Below are 19,458 nucleotides of genomic sequence, written 5' to 3'. Positions count from 1 at the left end.
AATGTGAACACAGACACACAGGGAGAACGCCAGGTGGAGAGGGAGCCAGGCAACACCAAGCATTATGAGCAAAGCACCAGAAGCTAGTAGAGAGGTCCTCACCGCCCTCAGGAAGAGCCATCCCTGCCAAGACCTTGAGCTCAGACTTCCAGCCTCCAGAGCTGAGCCCGTAAACTGATGTCTAAGCCCCCGTTGGTGGCGCTTCGTTGCGGCAGCCCTAGCAGCCACAGCCAAGGTGTTAAGGGGGAGGAATCCAACAAGACACAGCCCAGCGCAGATAGATGTAAAGTGCTGCACGGTTGAGGGGTGGGGCAAAAAGCCACTGCCTAGGGCTGGGCCGCGGGGGGCCCATGTGGGGAACACGTGGGCCTGGGTCAGCGGGAGCTCAGGCTGGGCAGCCACCACAAGACTCAGGAGCCTTCTAGCAACACCTAAGGGGTCTTGGGTTCAGAATAAAAAAGCAGGGGCGGCCCCTTAGCACTCCACCCTGGTCTTGCAGCTCCCCAAGAATGGCGTTTTGTTCTGGATGTCACTCCAAGAGGAACCAACACGTTGGAATGTTCAAAGAGGGACACTACAGCGAGAACCTGGAGAGCTTGTCCCCGAGGACTGGTATGGAAGCACAGTGACAGGCCCTGGAGGAGAGAACACTTAGAGGCCAGCCTCCAAAGGGCGCCTTAGTATAACATTGAATGTCAAATGTACTTCAATAAAAAAAATAAAATGAAAGGATGCCTCAGCCGGGAGGCTACCACACCAATGCATAAAACTGCAGCCAAGTACCTGGGGGCAGACTTCAGCTCAGTCTGAAGAGTTTCTTTCTTTCTTTCTTTCTTTCTTTCTTTCTTTCTTTCTTTCTTTCTTTCTTTCTTTCTTTCTTTCTAACATTTTATTTACAAGAGAGAGCATGTGTGCACACACGAATGGCAGGGAGGGACAGAGAGAGAGAGAGAGAGAGAGGGAGAAGCAGACTCCCCGCTGAGCAGAGAGCCCAATGCGGGGCTCTATCCCAGGACCCTGAGCCAAAGGCAGACGCTTAACTGACGAGCCACCAGGCGCCCCTGAAGAATTACTTTTTTTTTTTTTTAAGATTTTATTTATTTGACAGAGCAAGAGAGCACACAAGCAGGGAGAGCTGCAGGCAGAGGGAGAGGGAGAAGCAGGCCACCTGCAGAGCAGGGAGCCTGTTATGGGACTTGATCCCAGGATCCTGGGATCACGACCTGAGCCAAAGGCAGATTCTCAACCAACTGAGCCCCCCAGGCGCCCAAGAATTACTTTCTAATAGGCAGAGCCATTTGAAGTTAGGTTGGTGTGGGCTTCCCTGGGAGGTAAGCTGAGGCCGGCAAGAGTTTCAGATGGGATTAGATGGGATCAGTTGAACTCAGGGAAGTACCTCCCAGCCCCCAAATTCTACAATTCTGAGATCTGAAGTTTTCTCAGAAGATCATGATAGCAATCACCCCACTCCACAAAAGCTGTTCACAGTGCCTTACTCCAGAGCTTTCTCACATCCATCAGCTCCTCGTACTTCCTTAGAAGCAGACAGAGTTGGAATTGTGAGATCACTTTAGAGAAGGGAACACTAAGCCTCAAGTCCTAGAGCTGGGGAGTAGCAGAGTCCGGGGCTCTGGCCTCCCACCTCCCAACTGCCCAGCCCTGCCTGGATGTCCTCACAAGGGGAACACGGCACAGCAAGGTGAAGTGGGCCCTCGATCAAGCTGGGGTTTAAGGTCCCACAGCCTGGGTTCCAAGCCCAGCACCACCATTTCCAATGTGTGACCCTGTGAAATTCTCTTGAGCTTTTTGGCTCTGAGTTTCCTGCTCCACAGGAGACAAAGGAGGTGTGAGGATTAAACCGGGTCACACTGTGAAAACTTCCCTTGGAGAGGTTTGATAAACTTTAGTTCCCTTACCTTTAGGTAAAAAACGTAAAGATGAATTGTTCTGAATTGTTAGGGGAGGTCAATATTTTAAAAAATTTCTTGGTAAAGTGAAATAACCCCTTACCCATCATTTTAGTGATAACATTTTCAGGTGCAAGGTAGGACAGGAAGGACTCAGACATGAACAAGAAAGGTGCCTGGTGTGTGGGGGGGGGGGCTCCCAGGATCCCCTTGGGGCCCTAAAATGGGGGCAGATCCCCCCCGCCTGGCTCCTGATCCTCCTGAGTTGAGGGAGATCCCTGGCCTGAGCCCATCTAGAACACAGCCTCCCGAAATCCTGTGAAGGCCCAAACCTGACATAGCTGTGTCACCAAGTGAGGGTGTTTTCTCCCCATCACAAAACAATACCCCCTGACATTTGCGGGACTGTTCTGCAGCTCCAGGGCCACTTACACCCACTTCCCTGAGCCTCCCAACAACTCTGCAAGGAAGGCTCCGAGTTGTTCCCATTTGTTAGCTATTAAAACCAAGGCTCCGAGGGTTAAGTCCCCCGTCCAAAGTGACACCGCTGGCCTTCTATACAGTACTCTGCCCTGGGTTATGCCCCGTGCTCCCATCTCCACGAACATCACCTGCCTATCAATTTGCTACCAGCACCACGACTTGGGTTCTGGGCTGTACTGGCCCTAGGCCTGGACTTGGAGGGCTGGGCAGTCCAGTAAGAGTCTCAGGTCTCTGGCTTGAAGCCTAGCTCTGCCATTTATTAGTGATGCGCCTTTGTACGACTTTTATTTCATCTGTAAAATAGGAAAGTCATACTTCCTGTTGCGCTGCGGACCGGGGAGATAACGCATGCAAAGCGCGCCCGCGGCCCACAGGCATGAAATGGGTACAGGTCACTAGGATCATTTCCAGGCTGGGTCAAGGCATCTTGGCTAAACGCTTGCTCCCGGGCTCAGAAAGGTCGCGGTGGGGGCCCGGATCTGAACCCCGCCCCAGTCCCGCCGGGAGCCGCGCCCGCCGGCGGGCAGCTGGGCGCAGAGCCCTGGGTGGGGGCGGGGCGGGCCGCGGGCGGGCTCACCTGGCGAGGGCTGCAGCTCCTCCACGACGCCCTCGGCGGCGGTCTCCTCGGCCCACGTGCCGGCCTCCATCACCTTGTAGCGGCTGCGCGGCTGGCTGAGCACGTGAGGGGCCTGCAGCGCCGCCTCGCGCTCCGCAGCCAGGTCCAGGTCCTGCTGCGCCAGGTGCGCCCGCAGCTGCCGGATCTCAAACTGCAAGAGGAGAGGGGCGGTGGGCGGTGGGGACGCGGGGGGCGCGGGGGGCGCGGGGGCGGGCGGGGTGCGGGAGCCTGAGCCTTGGGGCCGGGGTGGGGGCGGGAGGCGTGCGCTGAGCATCCGCAGGGGGTGGGGCGGTCCTTACAAATCTCCAAAGACACTGATCGCAAGAGCCTTTGACGTTTCTGGAGCCTTCTCCAAGTAATAAAGTGTGTTCCTGTGTCTCATTTCTGGAGTCCTGTGTAGTCTGGCCGCATTGTGAAGACAAAATGGCCGTGAGAGGAAACACAGCTGTGGTCTGTGGGAAGGGTACTGAAGGAGGGGTCGGAAAACCTGGGTTTGAATCTTGTTCTAGTTCCTTGCCTAAATGTGCGACCCAGGTGGTGCTTGTCAAAGTGAAGCCTTATTCAGGTGTCTTACATGGGTGCTGAATGGCAGACCGCAGGTCCGGGGACATCCAGCGCCAGCCCAACCAGCCTTGGGAGCCCATCCTAGCATCATGTGCTCACTGGGCGGTCTGTCCACCGTCCATTTGTCTTCCCGCAACACCCACTCCCCTCTTCTAGGAGGCGTTCAGAAAGCACTGGGCTCTATTTCCCGCTCTGTAGCTTTCTGGCCCTGCGGCCTCGGTTCCCTCCGCTGTATTATAGGGGTTCTCGCCCCCTGGATCTCTTTGAGGACTTGAGTGCTAACTAAGGGCTTTGTAAAACACAGCACACGTTTTTGATTTTGGCTAATTTTGTTGTTGTTGTTGTGAAAAGATTTTTAAAGAGGTTCCCAGATGCCTCTTGGGTTTGTGGCTGAAACGGCTGTTTACAATCTGGGACCTTTCTGGGCCATCTGGGCCAAGACAAATTTTGGGCCTGACATTGAAGGGCCTGGCTGTGGGCTCAGCAGCAAGGAGAGCTTTCACTGCCACCTAGTGTCCCAAGTACACATTGCATGGCTGTGCACAATCTCCGGGCAAACCCCCAAAGGCTTGAAGCAGGTGTGGGGTGAGACGGGTCCCAGGGAGGCCCAGTGCCTGGGATCCCTACCTAAATTACCTACTTGCCCATGATGCTCCCTGTCCAGTCCTGACCCCTCCCTGTAAAGTTAGCTGCACACCTCCAACTCCTGACAGCAACGCGGAATTGGGTTATGGGAATCACAAACTCGACCTGGTCAGAATAGGACTCTTCACTGTACCCAAAAACTTGCTCCTCAGGTGGTTTCATCTCATTTTAGCTGGAGCCAAAAATGTAATCACCTCCCTTGCTTCCTTGCTTTCCCTCCCCCACCATCCAATCTGTCCCCAAGTCCCGTTCCACCTCCAAGTGCTACCCCAAGCCTGTCCACCCCCCTCCACCACCTGGACAGCCTTTTACCATCTATTCTCCAATAGGAATCAGACGGATTCTCGCAAACCTAGATCAGATCATGTCACCCCCCCCCCCTTGTCTACAGACTTCAGCTGGTAGAAAACCCAACTCCCTACCCTTGACTTACAAAGCAGGTACATGGTCTGGCCCTGCCTATCTCAGACCTGACCCCCCACCGAAGGCAGCCACCCAGGTACTTTGTCACACTAGCCTGTTTGAATTCTCTGCATTGTACTGATATTTTAAAACCTATTTTAATATTTTACCATTTTTCTTTTGGTGTCCGTTAAATGCACAGTTAAAGCGTTCACTAACATTAGGGTCACCAGGCAGCAGACTGACATCGGGGCAACCTCCCAATGTTAGTGTCCACAGATTTTGTCTCCGGGACCAATCAGGTTTTCAGAGAGCTCATCAGTCTTTGGCTGCCTCTATGCTGGGAGCAGGGCAGGGGAATGGGACAGAGGGTCCCACCATTGCACTGGAAGGATTTTCACTGAATCATTGGTTTCAGCCCTGCACCTCTCCCCAGGCCCCTGCCTAACCGAGGGCCCACCTGCAGAGCTCTCTGGCTCAGTTTCTCCAGAGAACAAACCTCTATGATTCTTGTAGGGTGGGGGTGCGTGGTCTTCTGGCTGTGCAGAATTGGGAGGGGGCCTATGGGGCTCAAATATTGTGTGTACAGGCATTTAGCCAACCCCTCTCCCTTTTGCCAGTGTCCTGTTCACCCCCTTCCTCCCAAACTCTCAGGGGTTCTGAGGGGGAGAATTAGCCCATCTCCCTCACTATCCTCTGCAGACGCTTGAGTTATAAGTTCTCCAGTCTGGTAGATGTGTCACCCCTTTCTCGTCCGCTGTCCATTTTCTTCAAATCCACTGAAATCTCTATCCTCTCTGTCCTTATGGACAGGCTTTACAGAGACACTCTCTTAATTCTTATGTGTTTATGGTTTTTAAGTTATCATTTTAGTGGAGTTTGGGAAAGGAGATCAGAAAAATATGTGTGGTCACTCCACCATTTTCTTTAAGGACTGTTGGTTTTCCCTCTCTCTCACCGCAGTGATAGTATACTGGTTAAAAACAAAACAAAACAAAGCCTGCTGAGTAGTTTATGCTAAACTCTGTGGTATAAATACTCCCAACATGGCCAATTTCGAACTACCAACACAATGTCATGGAGAACTGGGACGAAGTGTACTTAATTGGCTCTCAGGAGTGAGAGCTCCAGCCCACCACTGCTACCCTTCAGCCCTTAATAAAATATAGTCCCTGTAAGAGCAGGGGTCTTGTCTGTTTTGCTGCCTGGTATAGAGAAGGCACTCAATAAACATTGTTGAATAAATGAATGAATGAATGAATGAAACTAATCAGCTTTGCTCAATTCTGTGGTTTCAGACTGAGCCCCAATCCTAGCCCAAAGCTGAGACAAAGTCTGAGCCCTGACCCTGCTCACACACTAAGCTCTGACCATGGTCACATACTGAGCCCCAACCGTAGTTACACCATGAGCCCTATACTTGCTCACACACTGAGCCCTAACTCTGCTCTCAGTCTAGGTTCAGACTCTGGACCTCAATAACCCAGTACTCAAATGGGTCTATGGTTTGCAGAGGCTGAGAAAGTGAGGCTGGCTTACTATGGGGTGGCCTTCTGTGCAGGGAGAGAGAGTTCAAGCCACCCCTCTGGCGGCAAGTTCTCAGAGGTCGCATAGGGCCCATGAGGCAACCCTCCTGAGCTCTGCTGGGGCTAGGACCCCCTCTTACCCAGGCTGATCTGAACTTCCCATGGGCATACGTAGCCCAGTTTCTCCAAGGCAGCTCATCAGGGCAGCAGGCCCAGCTAATGGCCTCCTAGGCCACTCTGAACAGATGCATTATTGATAACTTGTAATTGATCCAGAGCTGCCCATGAGTGTCCCACTGGAATTCAGGCCAGACAGCCAGAGGCCAGGGCTTGCCCAGCCCCAAGCTCACATGTGCAGACATAGGCACATGTATTAAAACAAGTTTTAGGCTAGAGATATGAACCCCAAGCGTATGGGAATTCTCCTAGGCAGGCATGGATTCACTCATTCAGGTAAAGCATGGTGAGGGCTTTGTTAAAACTCTGTTACGTGTTTTGGAATGGAATGCCTCTCCCAGCTTGGAAGTGACTCCTCAGTGGCCCCAAATAAGGGGGGAGTGTCTGCTGCACTGCAGTAAATCTCTCCTGACAGTCTCAAGGGCTGACACTGGGTGGCACCGTGGCAGGGGAGGCCTGGTGTGTCTGCAAGACAGAGGACTGGCAGGTGAGAGAGGCTGGGGAGGTCAGCAGGGGCCACACCAGGCAGAGCCCGTTAGCCACAGTAAGATGCTACAAGAAAGTTAGCCTGTTTTTAAAAAAGCGACAAGAAACCACTGAAATCTTCTGAAGAGAAGGGCAGAGTGTTGGAGGAGGCACTGCAGTCATTCAGATGAGCACTTTGGAAGGGCTGTGCTGGCAGCAGAGCAGAGAAGGACCGGACGGAGATGGGCCAGGGTGGAGGTGGGACTAGCCGCCGGGATGCCACTTCTGCAAGCCAGGCCTGATGACCAGAATTTGGACTGGGTTGGAGACAGTGAAGACAGAGGGTAAGGGAACTGTTTAGGAGGTCAAAGTGTCAGCATGGGCATGAATTGGAATGGGTGAAGGAGAGGGACATACTTCTCCAAGCGCCAGAGGGTGTGGGTAGCCCAATGCGCTCAGCCCCAGCCCTGAGGAGGAATGATGGATTCCTTACAGGGAACTGCAGGTGGCTCAGTGGCTCATGGCTCAGCCCAGCTCAGCTCCAGGGGGCTGGCAGGATGCTGGGACCCTCCGAGCCTGGCTGCTGCTTCGCCAGCTGACTGAAGGGCTGTCGGGGGTGCTAGGATACCAGGACCTCATTAGTCAGTGGGTGAACTGGGGCTCTAGGGTGGGAAGGAGCCTCTGTCCTGGGAGACAGGGTCGGGGAAAAGCTAAGGCGACAGGACGGATCAGAAGTGAAGCTGGGCCCAGAACCCAGGCCTCTGGCTTCTGGCTTCACAGACTTTGTGTCAAGGTGAAGCTTCAGGGGCAAGATGGAAGAGACTGAGCTCGCACAGAATACAGAGAGCTAGATGGTGACAGCAGCCAGGACAGCACAGGAGGCTCCCAAGTGGGGAAAAAGCAAGGGCTGGAGGCGGCAGGAGCCTGAGTTCTCAGCCCATCGCCTTCCCTCACTTGGGCTTGGGGTGAGTCCCTTTTCCTCTTTGGGCCTCAGTTTTACTGTGTGTTCAATAAAACAAATGGACTAGCTGAACTTTAAGTCTATGACAAGCCCTGTGCTGGCTCTGGGACCCCAGTCGGAACGGAATAAAGTACAAGTGACAGGTAGCTCTTGTCTTGAGGGCCGCCTCCTGCTCCTTGATGAAATGCCCCATTCCCAGAGGGCCAACTCTTTATAGAAAGATAACATAATCCAGAATCTCTAAAACACATTATCAACAGTGTGTGGCACACAATAAGAATTACTATTCATGCAAATAATCAAAAAAAAGCAATTGATTATCAAGACATAAAGCAATTCTGAGGCTGCTTAGAATTTCCGTTGAAGCTGACCTATGTCCTGTTTGAGTTAGCAGATAAGGACTTCAAAATAACTGTGATTGATATGTTAAAGTAGGGGGAAAGATGAACAGAATGGATGTAGCATTTCAGCAGAGAAACAGAACCTGTAAGAGGAATACAATGGAACTTCTAGAACCTCAACTTGCAATATCTGAAACTGAGTATTCCACTGGATGGGTTTAGCAGCAGACTGGACATAGTAGAAGATAAGACTGTTGAACTTGAGGATAGGTCTATAGACAAATATTGAAACTTATGGCCAGAAAAGAAAAAAAAAGTGAGAATGAGTGAACAGAAGAGGGTCTAAGATGGGACACACAATCCAAGGGTCTAACATGCAACCAGAGCTCCAGAAGGAGGATGGAAGGATGAAACAGAAGCAATCAGTCAAGAAATTGTGGCCAAGAACTTTCCAAATCTAATGAAAAACATCAATCCACAAGTTCAAGAAACTCAGAATCCTAAGCAGGATAAACACAAAATCCCACCCCAACACTCTGCAGTCAAACTGTGGAAAACAGGTAAGAAGAAACACTCGGGCTCTCCAGGGCTTGCATGGGCCTCCAGGGGTGAAGGCACATGGGGGCTTTGAGGACAAATGAAGCACATTTTCCACTGGCAAACTGGCTTGGGGGAAATAAAGACCATCCTGAGACTCGGGAAGAATGAAAGTGCAGCCACAGCCCTTCTCAAGGCACATCATTAGCTAAGTATTTCTATGGGATAACCTGACCAGACCGGCCAGGATCCACAGGGAAGCCCTCAGCGCGCATTACAGTCAGGCCCCTTCCACTGGGGCTGGGCTTTTAGTGCCTGCCCAGGTGGGGCCAGACCCCTGGGGCGGCAGGGCCGGCACGCCCAGGCCATCTCTGCCTTTAATGGTCTGGTTTGTGGAGCACACCTGACACAGCCTTGGCCTGATCAATGCACACTCCGGCCAGAAGCTCGATGGTATCTAATGCAACAGCAATAATTTTCTTCCATCCTATTAGTGCTGTCTGCACAGAATGCCCTGCCTTCAAACCTATCTGCGATTGGGATGGCGTCCAATGTTTATTTCCATTAGTTTTGCCATTGTTGGTAACAATAAAAATCAGGAGACAGTTGCAAACTAATGATTTAGGAGCAGGGGAAGCTGAATTCAACCTTGGCCCCTTTCCATCCATTGTGAGGATGACTGGTAGTTGGCCATAAATTTAAATTATGGCAAAAGGATAACATAAGTTATTCCTCTGATGGCTAATTTTATCAGCTAAATAGGCTTGTCATTAACGCTACCGGCTGTTTTACAAATCACTTCCCATGCTTAAACACACACACACACACACACACACACACACACACACACACACTTCCCTTCCCACGGTGGAGATCTTGGATAATCCAGGTAACAAAGGCGATTGTGCCGAGCTGGGGACTTGTGGCCTCTGCAGGAACAAAGAGGGGACTCTCTGGAAAGAGTCAGCATCAAGCACTACCCCCAGAACCAGGGTACGACTCCTTTTCTGCAGTTTCTAATCTCCTGATGGCCACAGAGGCCCCTTCTCTGAGTTGGTGGCCCAGCCTCAAAGGTGAGAATTTGTGCAGCCATGGGCCTTCTCTCAGGGGTGCTGAGGACCACGGAGCTGTGGGTGCAGAGCAAGGCCCCCAAGTCACCTCCCACCACCTAACAAGTGAACTATGACCCCCTGCCCGTGAAAGTAGAGTGGATGGAGGGGGCGGGGGCTGGAGGGGGAGAGGATGGAGGGGGTGGAGCAGGACGCTACCCCTCCCCCCACTGCCTACCACCACCAAAAATGCTTGTTGCTTGGGGTCAAGATTATCATCTTGTTTGTCCCAGAAAAGCGCCAGGGAGACCTGCATCACCCAGGGAGGATTACTAAATGTGACTGTGCCCATGGGACTAAGGAAAGGGGTAGAGAACGTCATGAGCCCATGGGCCTCATTTCAGGTGACTGTTTTCCTCTTGGGCACACAGACCACTTCTGTCTGCCTCAGGTGCCTCAAGTGTGACAGTCTAACTGAGGCCCACTTACGAAATGGAGGCAGAAGCCTAGCTAACCGCACAATTCTCTACTCTCCCCTTCTCTGCTTCTCCCCTATTGAAGGGAGAAAGCCCCAAGGACTTAGAAGCAGCAGCTACAAAACAGGAGGAGCCTGGAGGCCAGAGTGACTGGGGAATGGTGGCCCATCCCCGAATGTCCATGGCAACCTGCACTGGGCTGTGATTTGAGTGACAGACTCTTCTTGCGTTAGGCCACTGCGATTTCTGGATTTGATGCAGCTTCTTGTGTCACTCCCAGCAGTGATTGTACAGACACCCTATGTCTGGTGTAGGCAAACGGACACTGACGCCGAGTTCCATCCCAGCCCTTCCACCACAAACTTTGAGACCCTGGGAAAGCAACAGCCTCTCCCAGACGTTGTCTTTCCATCTATAACGGGGTTAATAATACCTAGCCTACCCACTCTGACCAGAAGGTAAAAGGAAGCTGAAACACAGGGAGCGCATCTTTAAGTGCCTACCATCACAAGAGTGATTTAGTATTATTTTACTTGCTCTCTTTCCCTTGTTTTACATTTACTGAAAGACTCCAGTAGACCAGACTTTTTATGTTACTTGAATTAGTCTGATCCTTACAGCGTCCTCGTGACATAAACCTTGTTTCCTTCATTTTTCTAACAAGGAACCTGAGACCCAGGGATTAAGGGGGAGACTAGTCATTGGTGGAACAGAGGCTAGACTCTCGCTTGCTGGCTCCTTGTCTAAGCGGACTCCCTCCACCCCTCCAGGCTGCCCCCACAGAGGACTCTTTATTCAGGTGCTGGCCCAAGGCCTAAGGCTGTCCTAAGGGGTTCACAGAGCTCCATAGGCCTCCTTGCAGGCTGGGCCTCAAGTCACCCTAGATACCTGGGTTTTTGCTAATGGTCTCAGGGTGAATGGTGCTGAGGAAAGAGAAATTAACTTCCTTCCATCCTTCCCACAGGACCCAGCAGAGAAGAGAAGTACATTTTGACAGTGAAACAGGCTGGATCCCATTAACTCTAGGCCAAAGGCAAAGCTTACAGGGCAAACAGCAGGTAACGGGGACTTCAGACTATGTTTCAAAATTAGAGCTAGATCCTGCACACAGCTGTACATAAAACCTCAGAAGTGGTTTCTTAAGATGAGCTGGAAGAATCTATCATTGCAGTGACTTAACCACTGCATCTCAAACAGCTTTAATTTCTGAAGCAGCCAGTACAGAGACAAAAAACTCACACCATGTCTCCGAAGGACTATAACTAGCATCCCGCCTCTGGAATCTGTCTGTGTACCAGCAAGATGAACTCCTAAGAAAATCTGGCCAGGATCCAGACAGAGAGCAAAATACAAGTGAATGGGGAGGAACCTTCCACAGAGGGTCTGAGGCTATCTGCTTCCATCCCAGAAGCGCACAATCTGGAAGCAGGCCGCTGAAGGCCAGCCAGGGCTTTGGAAAGTAAGGCTGCCCAACTACTCTGTTGGCCCCAGATTTCCAGGAGAAATCTGTTAAGGATGAGGTGAGCCCAGCAGTCAGAAGAGATGATAGAAATGAGGGAAACACTGTATCCTGTCTCCCCGCAAAGACCAGAGGCCAGTGTGGCCTAGGGGGAAGCACTGCGATGAGCCCTGAGAGACCTGTTTCCATCCTCTTTTCCTAATTGCTGTGTGCTGTTGGGCACACCTCTCCCCTTCTCTGTGCCTCAGAAAGCCCCATCTGCTGAATCTAGGATTGGGCCAGATGCCCTCTAAGGATCCTTTCATTTATAACATAAGGTGGTTCTGGGCATGTTGGGTGTGGCCTGTGGTAAGAAAGGAACTGCCACATGGCACAGATCAAATGTACAAGACATTCATGCAAGAAACCAGCCAACTATGTCACCCGAGAGTCTCTACAGGGTCACAGTGACAAGCAATTTAAGCTTTCTAAAAAAGCTAAGATGAATAAAACAGAGTAACTTTACAGAGCAGAGATCTGACAAACACTACCTCAGCCAGGTGAGGTCAACATCAATGGTGAGAAGACATGTTGACAGTAGGTACCCTCGATGGGATGGGATGGGATGGGATGGGATGGGATGGGATGGGATGGGATGGGATGGGATGATCTTCCTCCCCCAAACCCATAACTCCAATCTAATCATGAGAAAAACATCGCACAAATCCCAGTCATAGGCCAGCCTACAAAATACCTGAATGGTACTCCAAATGGTCAATGTCATCAAAAACAGAAGAAGTCTGAGGAACTTTTATTAGCCAAGAGAAGCCTAAAGAGATATGATAACCACATGTAATGCGGTGTCCTCAATGGGATCCCGGAACACAATTAGCTAAAAACTAAGGAAATCGGAACAATGTATGGACTTTAATAATAATAACATACCAATATTGATTCATTAATTGTAACAAACGCACGATACTAATGTGAGATGTTAACAGGGGAAATTGGGTGTGGGGTACATGAGAACTCTGTACCATCTTTACAACTCTTCTATAGATCTAAAACCATTCTAAAAAACAAAGTTGGTTTTAAAAAAGAGCTAAGATGAATAAAGTCTTGGGAAATGTTTATACAGATACACCTCAGGGAGAGAGCAGGATGAATGCAAATTGATTGTTTCACTTAAACCGAGTTTCTAAACATTTCATGGGAACTTCGGTAAATTTCAGGGTTTTAGGTAGCACATATGAATTTGATGTGAAAATTGCTTTATTAAACTGAGAATTCCAGCAGGGAGAGAGAGAGCAGGAGTTTTTGACAAAAAGGACTAGAATGACCTGGAAGGGGGTTGGGGGTGGCACGGAGGTGGGTAGCAGCAAGAGACTCTTGGGAAATGCCACGGAGACAGCTGAGTGCAGTTGCATCCATGCTTGTTCGAGGGCCGCACTAGGCTGTGGTTTAAAGCTATCCTGGTGCATAATCTGGCCAGCCTTCACTGAGGACCGAGAAGTGACATGTGTAAAAAATGACATCGAACAGGACCCTAAGCAGGGTGGGCTGGGAAAGAACAGTGTTCCATTAGGACACCTGAGTCTATTCCTGGCTCTAAAGGCCCTCAGCTAGCCATGAGCTCTTGGGGAAGTCACCCACTCCTCAGTCATCTTATCTGTAAAACAAATGGGTGTATGTGGGGGAGAGGGGGTGGGCTGGCATAGTCAGCATTCATCATGGGTCAGGCTTTAGGCTACACCATCTCACAACCATCCTTCAAATATTTTATTACTACTCCTCTTTTTCAGATTAGGAAAACCAAGGGCCACACAGGTCCCACCAGTGACCAAAGCCACAAGGCCCATAAGTGGCCAAGCTGGCTTTGTACCCAGGTCTGTTCCTAAAATCTATTCTTAACCGTTCCAGGCGCTATTCTCTCGAAGTGTTTGGCTGTCTCTGACATGTCATGAGCTGGCACTCTGATTTCTATAAGGTATTTGTAACCCAGTCAAGTCTCAAAACTGGTCCTAAAATAGAACTGAAAATAAGGTGTCCACGTGGAGTGGGCACCACTCAGCTCTGGGGGAGCAGCAGTCCTGGTCTCTCTGCTCTTACCGGGCCCCCTCTCGCCTTCCCTGTGGCTCGTTGGGATTCCAGCCCAGCTGGCCCTTTCTCAACTAAGACGACAGGCTTCAGGTGTTTTTTAAATTAAAATGGTCTGTTTCTGTTCATCTCTTTTCCAGATGTCACTACCTAGAGGGAATCTGTCTTTATTTATTAGCTCTTTCCTGTGCAGAATCCAAGGGAGTCTCCCTCTGGCCAGGACCCCTGGGAAGGAGGCCACATGTGGGGTCTCTGTGGGCTCAGGACGGGGGTCCTGGTGGAAAGCACTGAGGGTGAGGTTGCCATGAGGGTTTTCTCTGCGCCCCGCGGCGCACGAGCTATTCCTGTGAGGCCTGCGGGAGGCTCAGCTTGCTGCCTGCTGGCTGGGAAGCTGTGGGGTTATGAAGGGCAGCTGTGGCACCCGTCCGCGGCTGTCACGTGGCCCGCTGCAGCAGCGTAGTGTTCATTTTCCTATCAGACAGCAGACTGACAGCTGCCTGACCAAGCTCCAGCGGGGTCCTGGATGACACCCGCATCTGTCCTCTCCCCTCTTCCTCTAGACCTCTGTCTGCCCCAAACCTAGGCCACTCTCCCCTGGGTGATTGCGACAGCCTCTCAACCCAGGCTTCCTATCTCCATTCCTCGCCCTCACCCATCCCACCTCCAACACAGGCAGACAGATCCATCAAAAACTCCACCCTGAGCAGACCTTCGACCCCTGCTTCTAACACCCCAAGCCTCCCCCTTCCCTACGGGGTGGAGCCCAAATTCCCAGGTCAGCCACATAGGCCCTTCCCAAGCCTGCCTCCAGATTCTCCTCCTTCCTCTCTCTGCTCATACCCTGAATGGCCTTGAGCTCCTCTGGTACAACACCCACTCTAACGCCTCATCTGTCCCCTCCGCCTGGCACCCTTTTCCAAGGGCTCTACCCAAAGTCGGCTCCTCTGAAAACCCATCCACTTCCCTACCCCCCCGGCGTGCAGAACCCCAGACTTGTTCCCGGCTGAAGCATGAATGCACCAGACTGCCCCTGTTTATTTATGGGCCTGCCAGTCTCGAGTCACCCAGAGCCTCCTGGGGGTAGGGGCCAAATCCTCTCCACGACAGTGCCCCCAGTGCCCAGCACAGGTCGGGATGGTGCTGGCGAGCCAGATGCACGGGTAAGAATGAAGCTGATGTCAACCACTCAGGGACTAGAGCACTGGTTTTCCCGGGTCTGCAACCCTGTAAAGACTGCCCCACACCCAGGACCCCATGGAGGATGTGCTCCTGAGGGCTGTGTCCCCTGATGTCCCCTCGTCACTCATAAGCATTTTGTGCTGAAATGAAAGGCCATGGTGTTCCCAAAGCAGATAAAAAGATTTGGTTCCCTGACAGACATTCCAAGGAGATGATTTTCAAGACTCAGTGTGCCTGTTCCCGTGGGTCATTTCCAAGGATCAATTTGTGGTGACGTTCCACAGATTTCCACTCCCTCCAGCTCTTCCTCCAGCTAGGAGAGGTTGGGGTGGAGGAGCCAGGAGACCTCCCATGTACAGGCGTGGGGCTGTGGGCAAACATGAGTCAGAGGAGGCCTGCTCTGGGGGAGCGTCCCATTCAGTGGGAGAAGTGGTCTCGGGTGCAGATAATTAGAGCCCGCAGGAGCGGGTGCCCAGTGCTCTGTGGAGGCCCATGGCAGAGCTGGGGGGTAAGGGAGCAGTGACTGCTGCGGGAGGGGGGTGCTGTGTTTAGTGGAAAAGCCAGGACTTGCGGGCTACACAAATTGGTTAGGTAGGGCTGGGAAGGGGCAAGGGTTCAGGCATGGGGCATAGCACAACCAAAACGAAGCGACGGGATGGCACAGGGCTTGTCAGAATGGCAGGTGACTCCACCTGACTCCGTCAGTGTTTATGTACGAGATGAAGGAGGTATGCGGTGGACAGTCCGTCCTCACTGCACTGCAAGCCAGGAGCGCTCAGCCCCACGTGGGATAAGTAGCTGGGACGTTCTATGCCTGGACTGGCCCTGGGGACTATGGGTGGAGGGCAGAGCTTATGTGGCTCATAGAGCAAGGGGCAGTAGCCCTGCTCTCCCCAGAATCTAATGAAGAGGCCAGAATGACCACATAGGTCATTTCATATATCCTCCTCCACACTTTCCACCACTTTGCTAGCTGGTCGCCTCTATGGCATTCCCACCTTGCACACCAGGTACCAGAACATTCCCTCCCTGGAGGCTGTGTTTCCACAGAGCTTTGTCGCCTTGCTGCAGGACCCAGCTGTCCGCCCCCTTGGCTCTGCTGAGCATGGCCTTACAGGGCCCATCACCTCTGTGTCTTCCCACAGCTCCTGGAAGGCACGGAGAACTGCTAACACCTCTTTGGGGGTATCTGGGGGTCCCGGTTGGTGACTGGCCCACCGTGGTGCCCAGCAACCTCTGCGGACAGAAGCTGTCCCCTGTTCTAGAGACCACTGTGTGGAGAAGACTCTGATGAACCGAGTCGGTGACTCAGCTGGCTCAGGCTGGAGAGCTGACTGGTCGCTGTGGTGCAAAGAAAAAGCACCCTGGCCTGGGAGTCAGTGCTGAGCCCAGGCCTGGCTAGGCTGAGCAGGAGTGACCTTAAGAGACTGGTTTCCCACTCTCTGGGCCTTAGGTTCCCCACGTGTCCTTGGGAGCCCTGCAGTTCTGGCCTCCTGCAGCTTTAGGCACCAGTGGGGCCCTCGGCCCTGGACAGAACCGGAAGGGGCAGGGCGTTACCCCTTGCTCCTGACAGATCTGCGTCAGTCTCTCCAGCTGCTCGTCCTGGATGACCTTGGCCTTCTCGTACTGCTGGATGACCATCTCCATGTCCACCTTCACCGGCAAGACGTACGCTGGAAGACAGAGACAGCTCCGTGAAGAACTTGACAGTAGCAGGGCTTAAGCTGGGGAGGGGCCGGTCCCAGCAGCCAGCCAGCCCCAGGTGCAAGTCGGGAGCAGTTCCTAGAGGAGCAGGGGGTGCGGGGGCTGGGGGATGTCTAGGCACCCCACAGCACCCAGACAGTATAAGAGGGCTAGAACCCTAACCCACAGTGACCGAGAGTTCTTTTTTCCTCCTTTGTCCTAGCGACGGCACCCTTCATTCTGGCTGCGTGCACAGCTGCCTGGAGCAAGGGCTGTACTTTCGAGTCTCCTGCACAGTCGCGGGCAGCTGTGAGACCACAGTCTGGACCCTGGGAGGCAAGGGCAGGTGTCATGCGGCAGCTTCCGGGAGCTGGCAGGGATGAGGAAGAGGAAATACTGGAAGCCTCACTCACTCACTGCTGGTGGGAAAGTAACATGGGGCAGCCGCTCTGGAAAACGGCGGGGCAGTTCCTGAGATGGCTAAGACAGTGACCACAGGGCTCGGCGGGTCCATCCCCAGGCACCTCAGAGAAACAAAAACATACCTCCACACAAAAGCGTGGCCATGGATGTTCACAACAGTCAAAAGTGCAAACTAAATGTCCCGCAACTGATGGTGGATGAAGAAAACGTGGTCCGTCCATACAAAAGAGCACGGCGCAATAAAAAGGAATGAAACTCCGACACATGCTACACACGGATGAGCCCTGAAGATGCTTCTGCTCAGTGAAAGAAGGCAGACACAACAGAACATACGTCCTGTGGTCCCATTTATAGGAAAAGTCCAGAAGAGGTAAATCTAGAGACAGGAAGTAGGTCAGCGTCTGCTTAGGGCTGGGAGGGTCATGTGCAGTGACTGCTAACGGGTACTGGCTTTCTTTTTGAAGTGGTGAAAAGCTCTAAGCTTAGGTTTTGGTGATGTTTGCATGACTCTAGGAATATACTAAAAGCCGCTGAATTGTGCACTCTAAATGTGTGTTTCATGGTGTGTGAACTCTATCTCAATAAAGATGTCTAAAGAGAAAAGGCAGCTGGGGCTTTCCTTTTGCCTCTTTATCTTCTTCCTCTCTTCCTTCTTCCCAGTGGCTGAGTTGAGGATATGATGGCTGGCCCTGCAGCAGCCACCCTGGACCATGGGGGGACTTTAGAAAGTAGACGGTGTACAGCAGAGCAACAAATAGGAGGAGCCTGGAATCTCGACTGCAGAGAGCACCATGTCAGCAGGGACTACCGACCTGCAGACTTTCCTGTGACAGAAAGAGGCTTCTGCTTTAAGTCACTGTTATTCTGGTCTCTGCTACTCAAGGACAGTCCTATCGACCCAGAAGAGAGAGCCTAGACTTGGGTTGGAGGGCTCCAGATCTTGCAGCCAGTGGTAGCCCCACAGGCCCCTCCCTTGGGCAGTTCTCCGGGCTCTGTGAGGTCTCAGTATCAACTCCTGAGCAGACCCTGGCCTCTGGCCTTCACGCTCTTCTCAAGCACAGAACCCAGCTCTTCCTGACTTGTCAGAAACTTCGGTCACATGCGTCTCTAGCTGCTGTGTTCTACAACTCTCCACATCTCCACTCTTCGAGTCCCTTCCTGCCCGTGGCTCCTACCCTCTGGGCATTCTCCGGCTGCCGCAGGGACCACGGAGAGCAGAGAAAGCAGAATTCTCCGGTTTGCTTCTCAACTGGAGGGCAGCCCACACATCCTGCAGACCTGTCTCCAGGTCCAGAGGCTGGACCCAGCCGCTTCTGCCTCCTCAGATCTCTGCTTGAAGCCAGTTCACACCCAGGGTGAGACAAGCAAATCAACACCCACGCATTCCCGCAGCGCATCCCTATCCTGAGGCTTCCGGGGGCACAGCCGCTCCTGCTATGTCAGGAAAAAGTGGGAAGAGCATTCACAATGTGCTGTCAGGATCCATCAGTGTGAGGGTGTCCAGCTGTTCACAGCTGGCAGAGAAGAGCCAGAAGGCGCTGTTCCTGCCCTGAAGGGAAAGGATGTTCTCGTGAATGGAGCCAAGGGCAGGGCCTGAGCAGATGGGGCTGAGTGAACAGATAAAGAGCACACTGGTGGTTGCCAGTGGGCCTGAGCTCCACTTTGGGCTCATAGCCTGCTTTTCTGTGTGACCCTTATCCCTCTTGGCCTCAGTTTCCCCATCTATCAAACAACAGGAATGGACTAGATGACCTCTCAGAGACTTCCCAGTTTGGACCTTCCAAAGTTGGACATGTGAATCACATTCCAGTTTGATGAAGATTCTGGATTAGGAGCTAGCTCCCTGACAAGACATCACACCCCACAGTGCTAACTGGGTGGGGTGTGGGGGTGGGGACTAGGGAGAACCGGGTGCCCTGCCAGGGGATGAGAGACCCCAGAGGCCGTCCTTCTGCCTCATCCCCTCCCCCTGATTCCTCAGCAAGTGCTATTGGGATATTCTCATTGCCACAATTTCTGACTTCGCAACCAAAATTCAGGGCCAGAGTGACTTTAGAGTCTATCTACTACACAGTCTATACTCTTAACAGTCTATCCCAATGGTTTAAACCGCTCCAGAGGTCCAGAAGGTCCTTAGAGATGCCCCCCAGAGAAGAGAGAGGGCAAGGAGGTGGGCTCTGGCCCACTACTCCGAGTCAACCAAAACACTCCACTTTTAATCTATCTTCCACACTGGAGAGCTGCATAAAAGTTTGCAGAAGAAAGAGTTTTGTTATTTAAAAAAAGCTTGGGAATCATCATCTGTACAACCTCCTTGTTATGCCTTGCCCCTCATGTGACCACCTGGCTCAGGCTGCCCACACTCCCGCAGAAGCCCACCTCCTAGAGAGGCAGACCAGCCCATCTGCTGTGGCTCTGTGCCTAGTCTGGCTGAGGTGAGGTGGGCCTCCCTGTCATGTCCTGGGAGGTCCAAGACCACCTCTGGAACC

At 52.3% G+C, this 19,458-nt stretch overlaps 1 protein-coding gene across 1 annotated transcript in view; it reads right to left on the bottom strand.

The window, feature by feature from the left end:
- Window positions 1-19,458, bottom strand: part of TMEM266 (transmembrane protein 266) — a 137,078-nt gene that overhangs the window by 13,704 nt on the left and 103,916 nt on the right. Inside the window, exons 8-9 of the mRNA XM_040642938.1 lie at window positions 16,421-16,536; window positions 2,968-3,157 (exon numbers count right to left, since the gene is read on the bottom strand). Of these exons, the coding sequence (XP_040498872.1) occupies window positions 2,968-3,157; window positions 16,421-16,536 (306 nt within the window). The remainder of the gene's footprint in view (window positions 1-2,967; window positions 3,158-16,420; window positions 16,537-19,458) is intronic.

Source organism: Ursus maritimus, unplaced genomic scaffold, assembly GCF_017311325.1.
Source record: "Ursus maritimus isolate PB19 unplaced genomic scaffold, ASM1731132v1 scaffold_27, whole genome shotgun sequence".
Taxonomy (NCBI): domain Eukaryota; kingdom Metazoa; phylum Chordata; class Mammalia; order Carnivora; family Ursidae; genus Ursus; species Ursus maritimus.
Note: the sequence above shows the minus strand (reverse complement) of the source record. Positions and strands in the feature narration are given on the sequence as shown.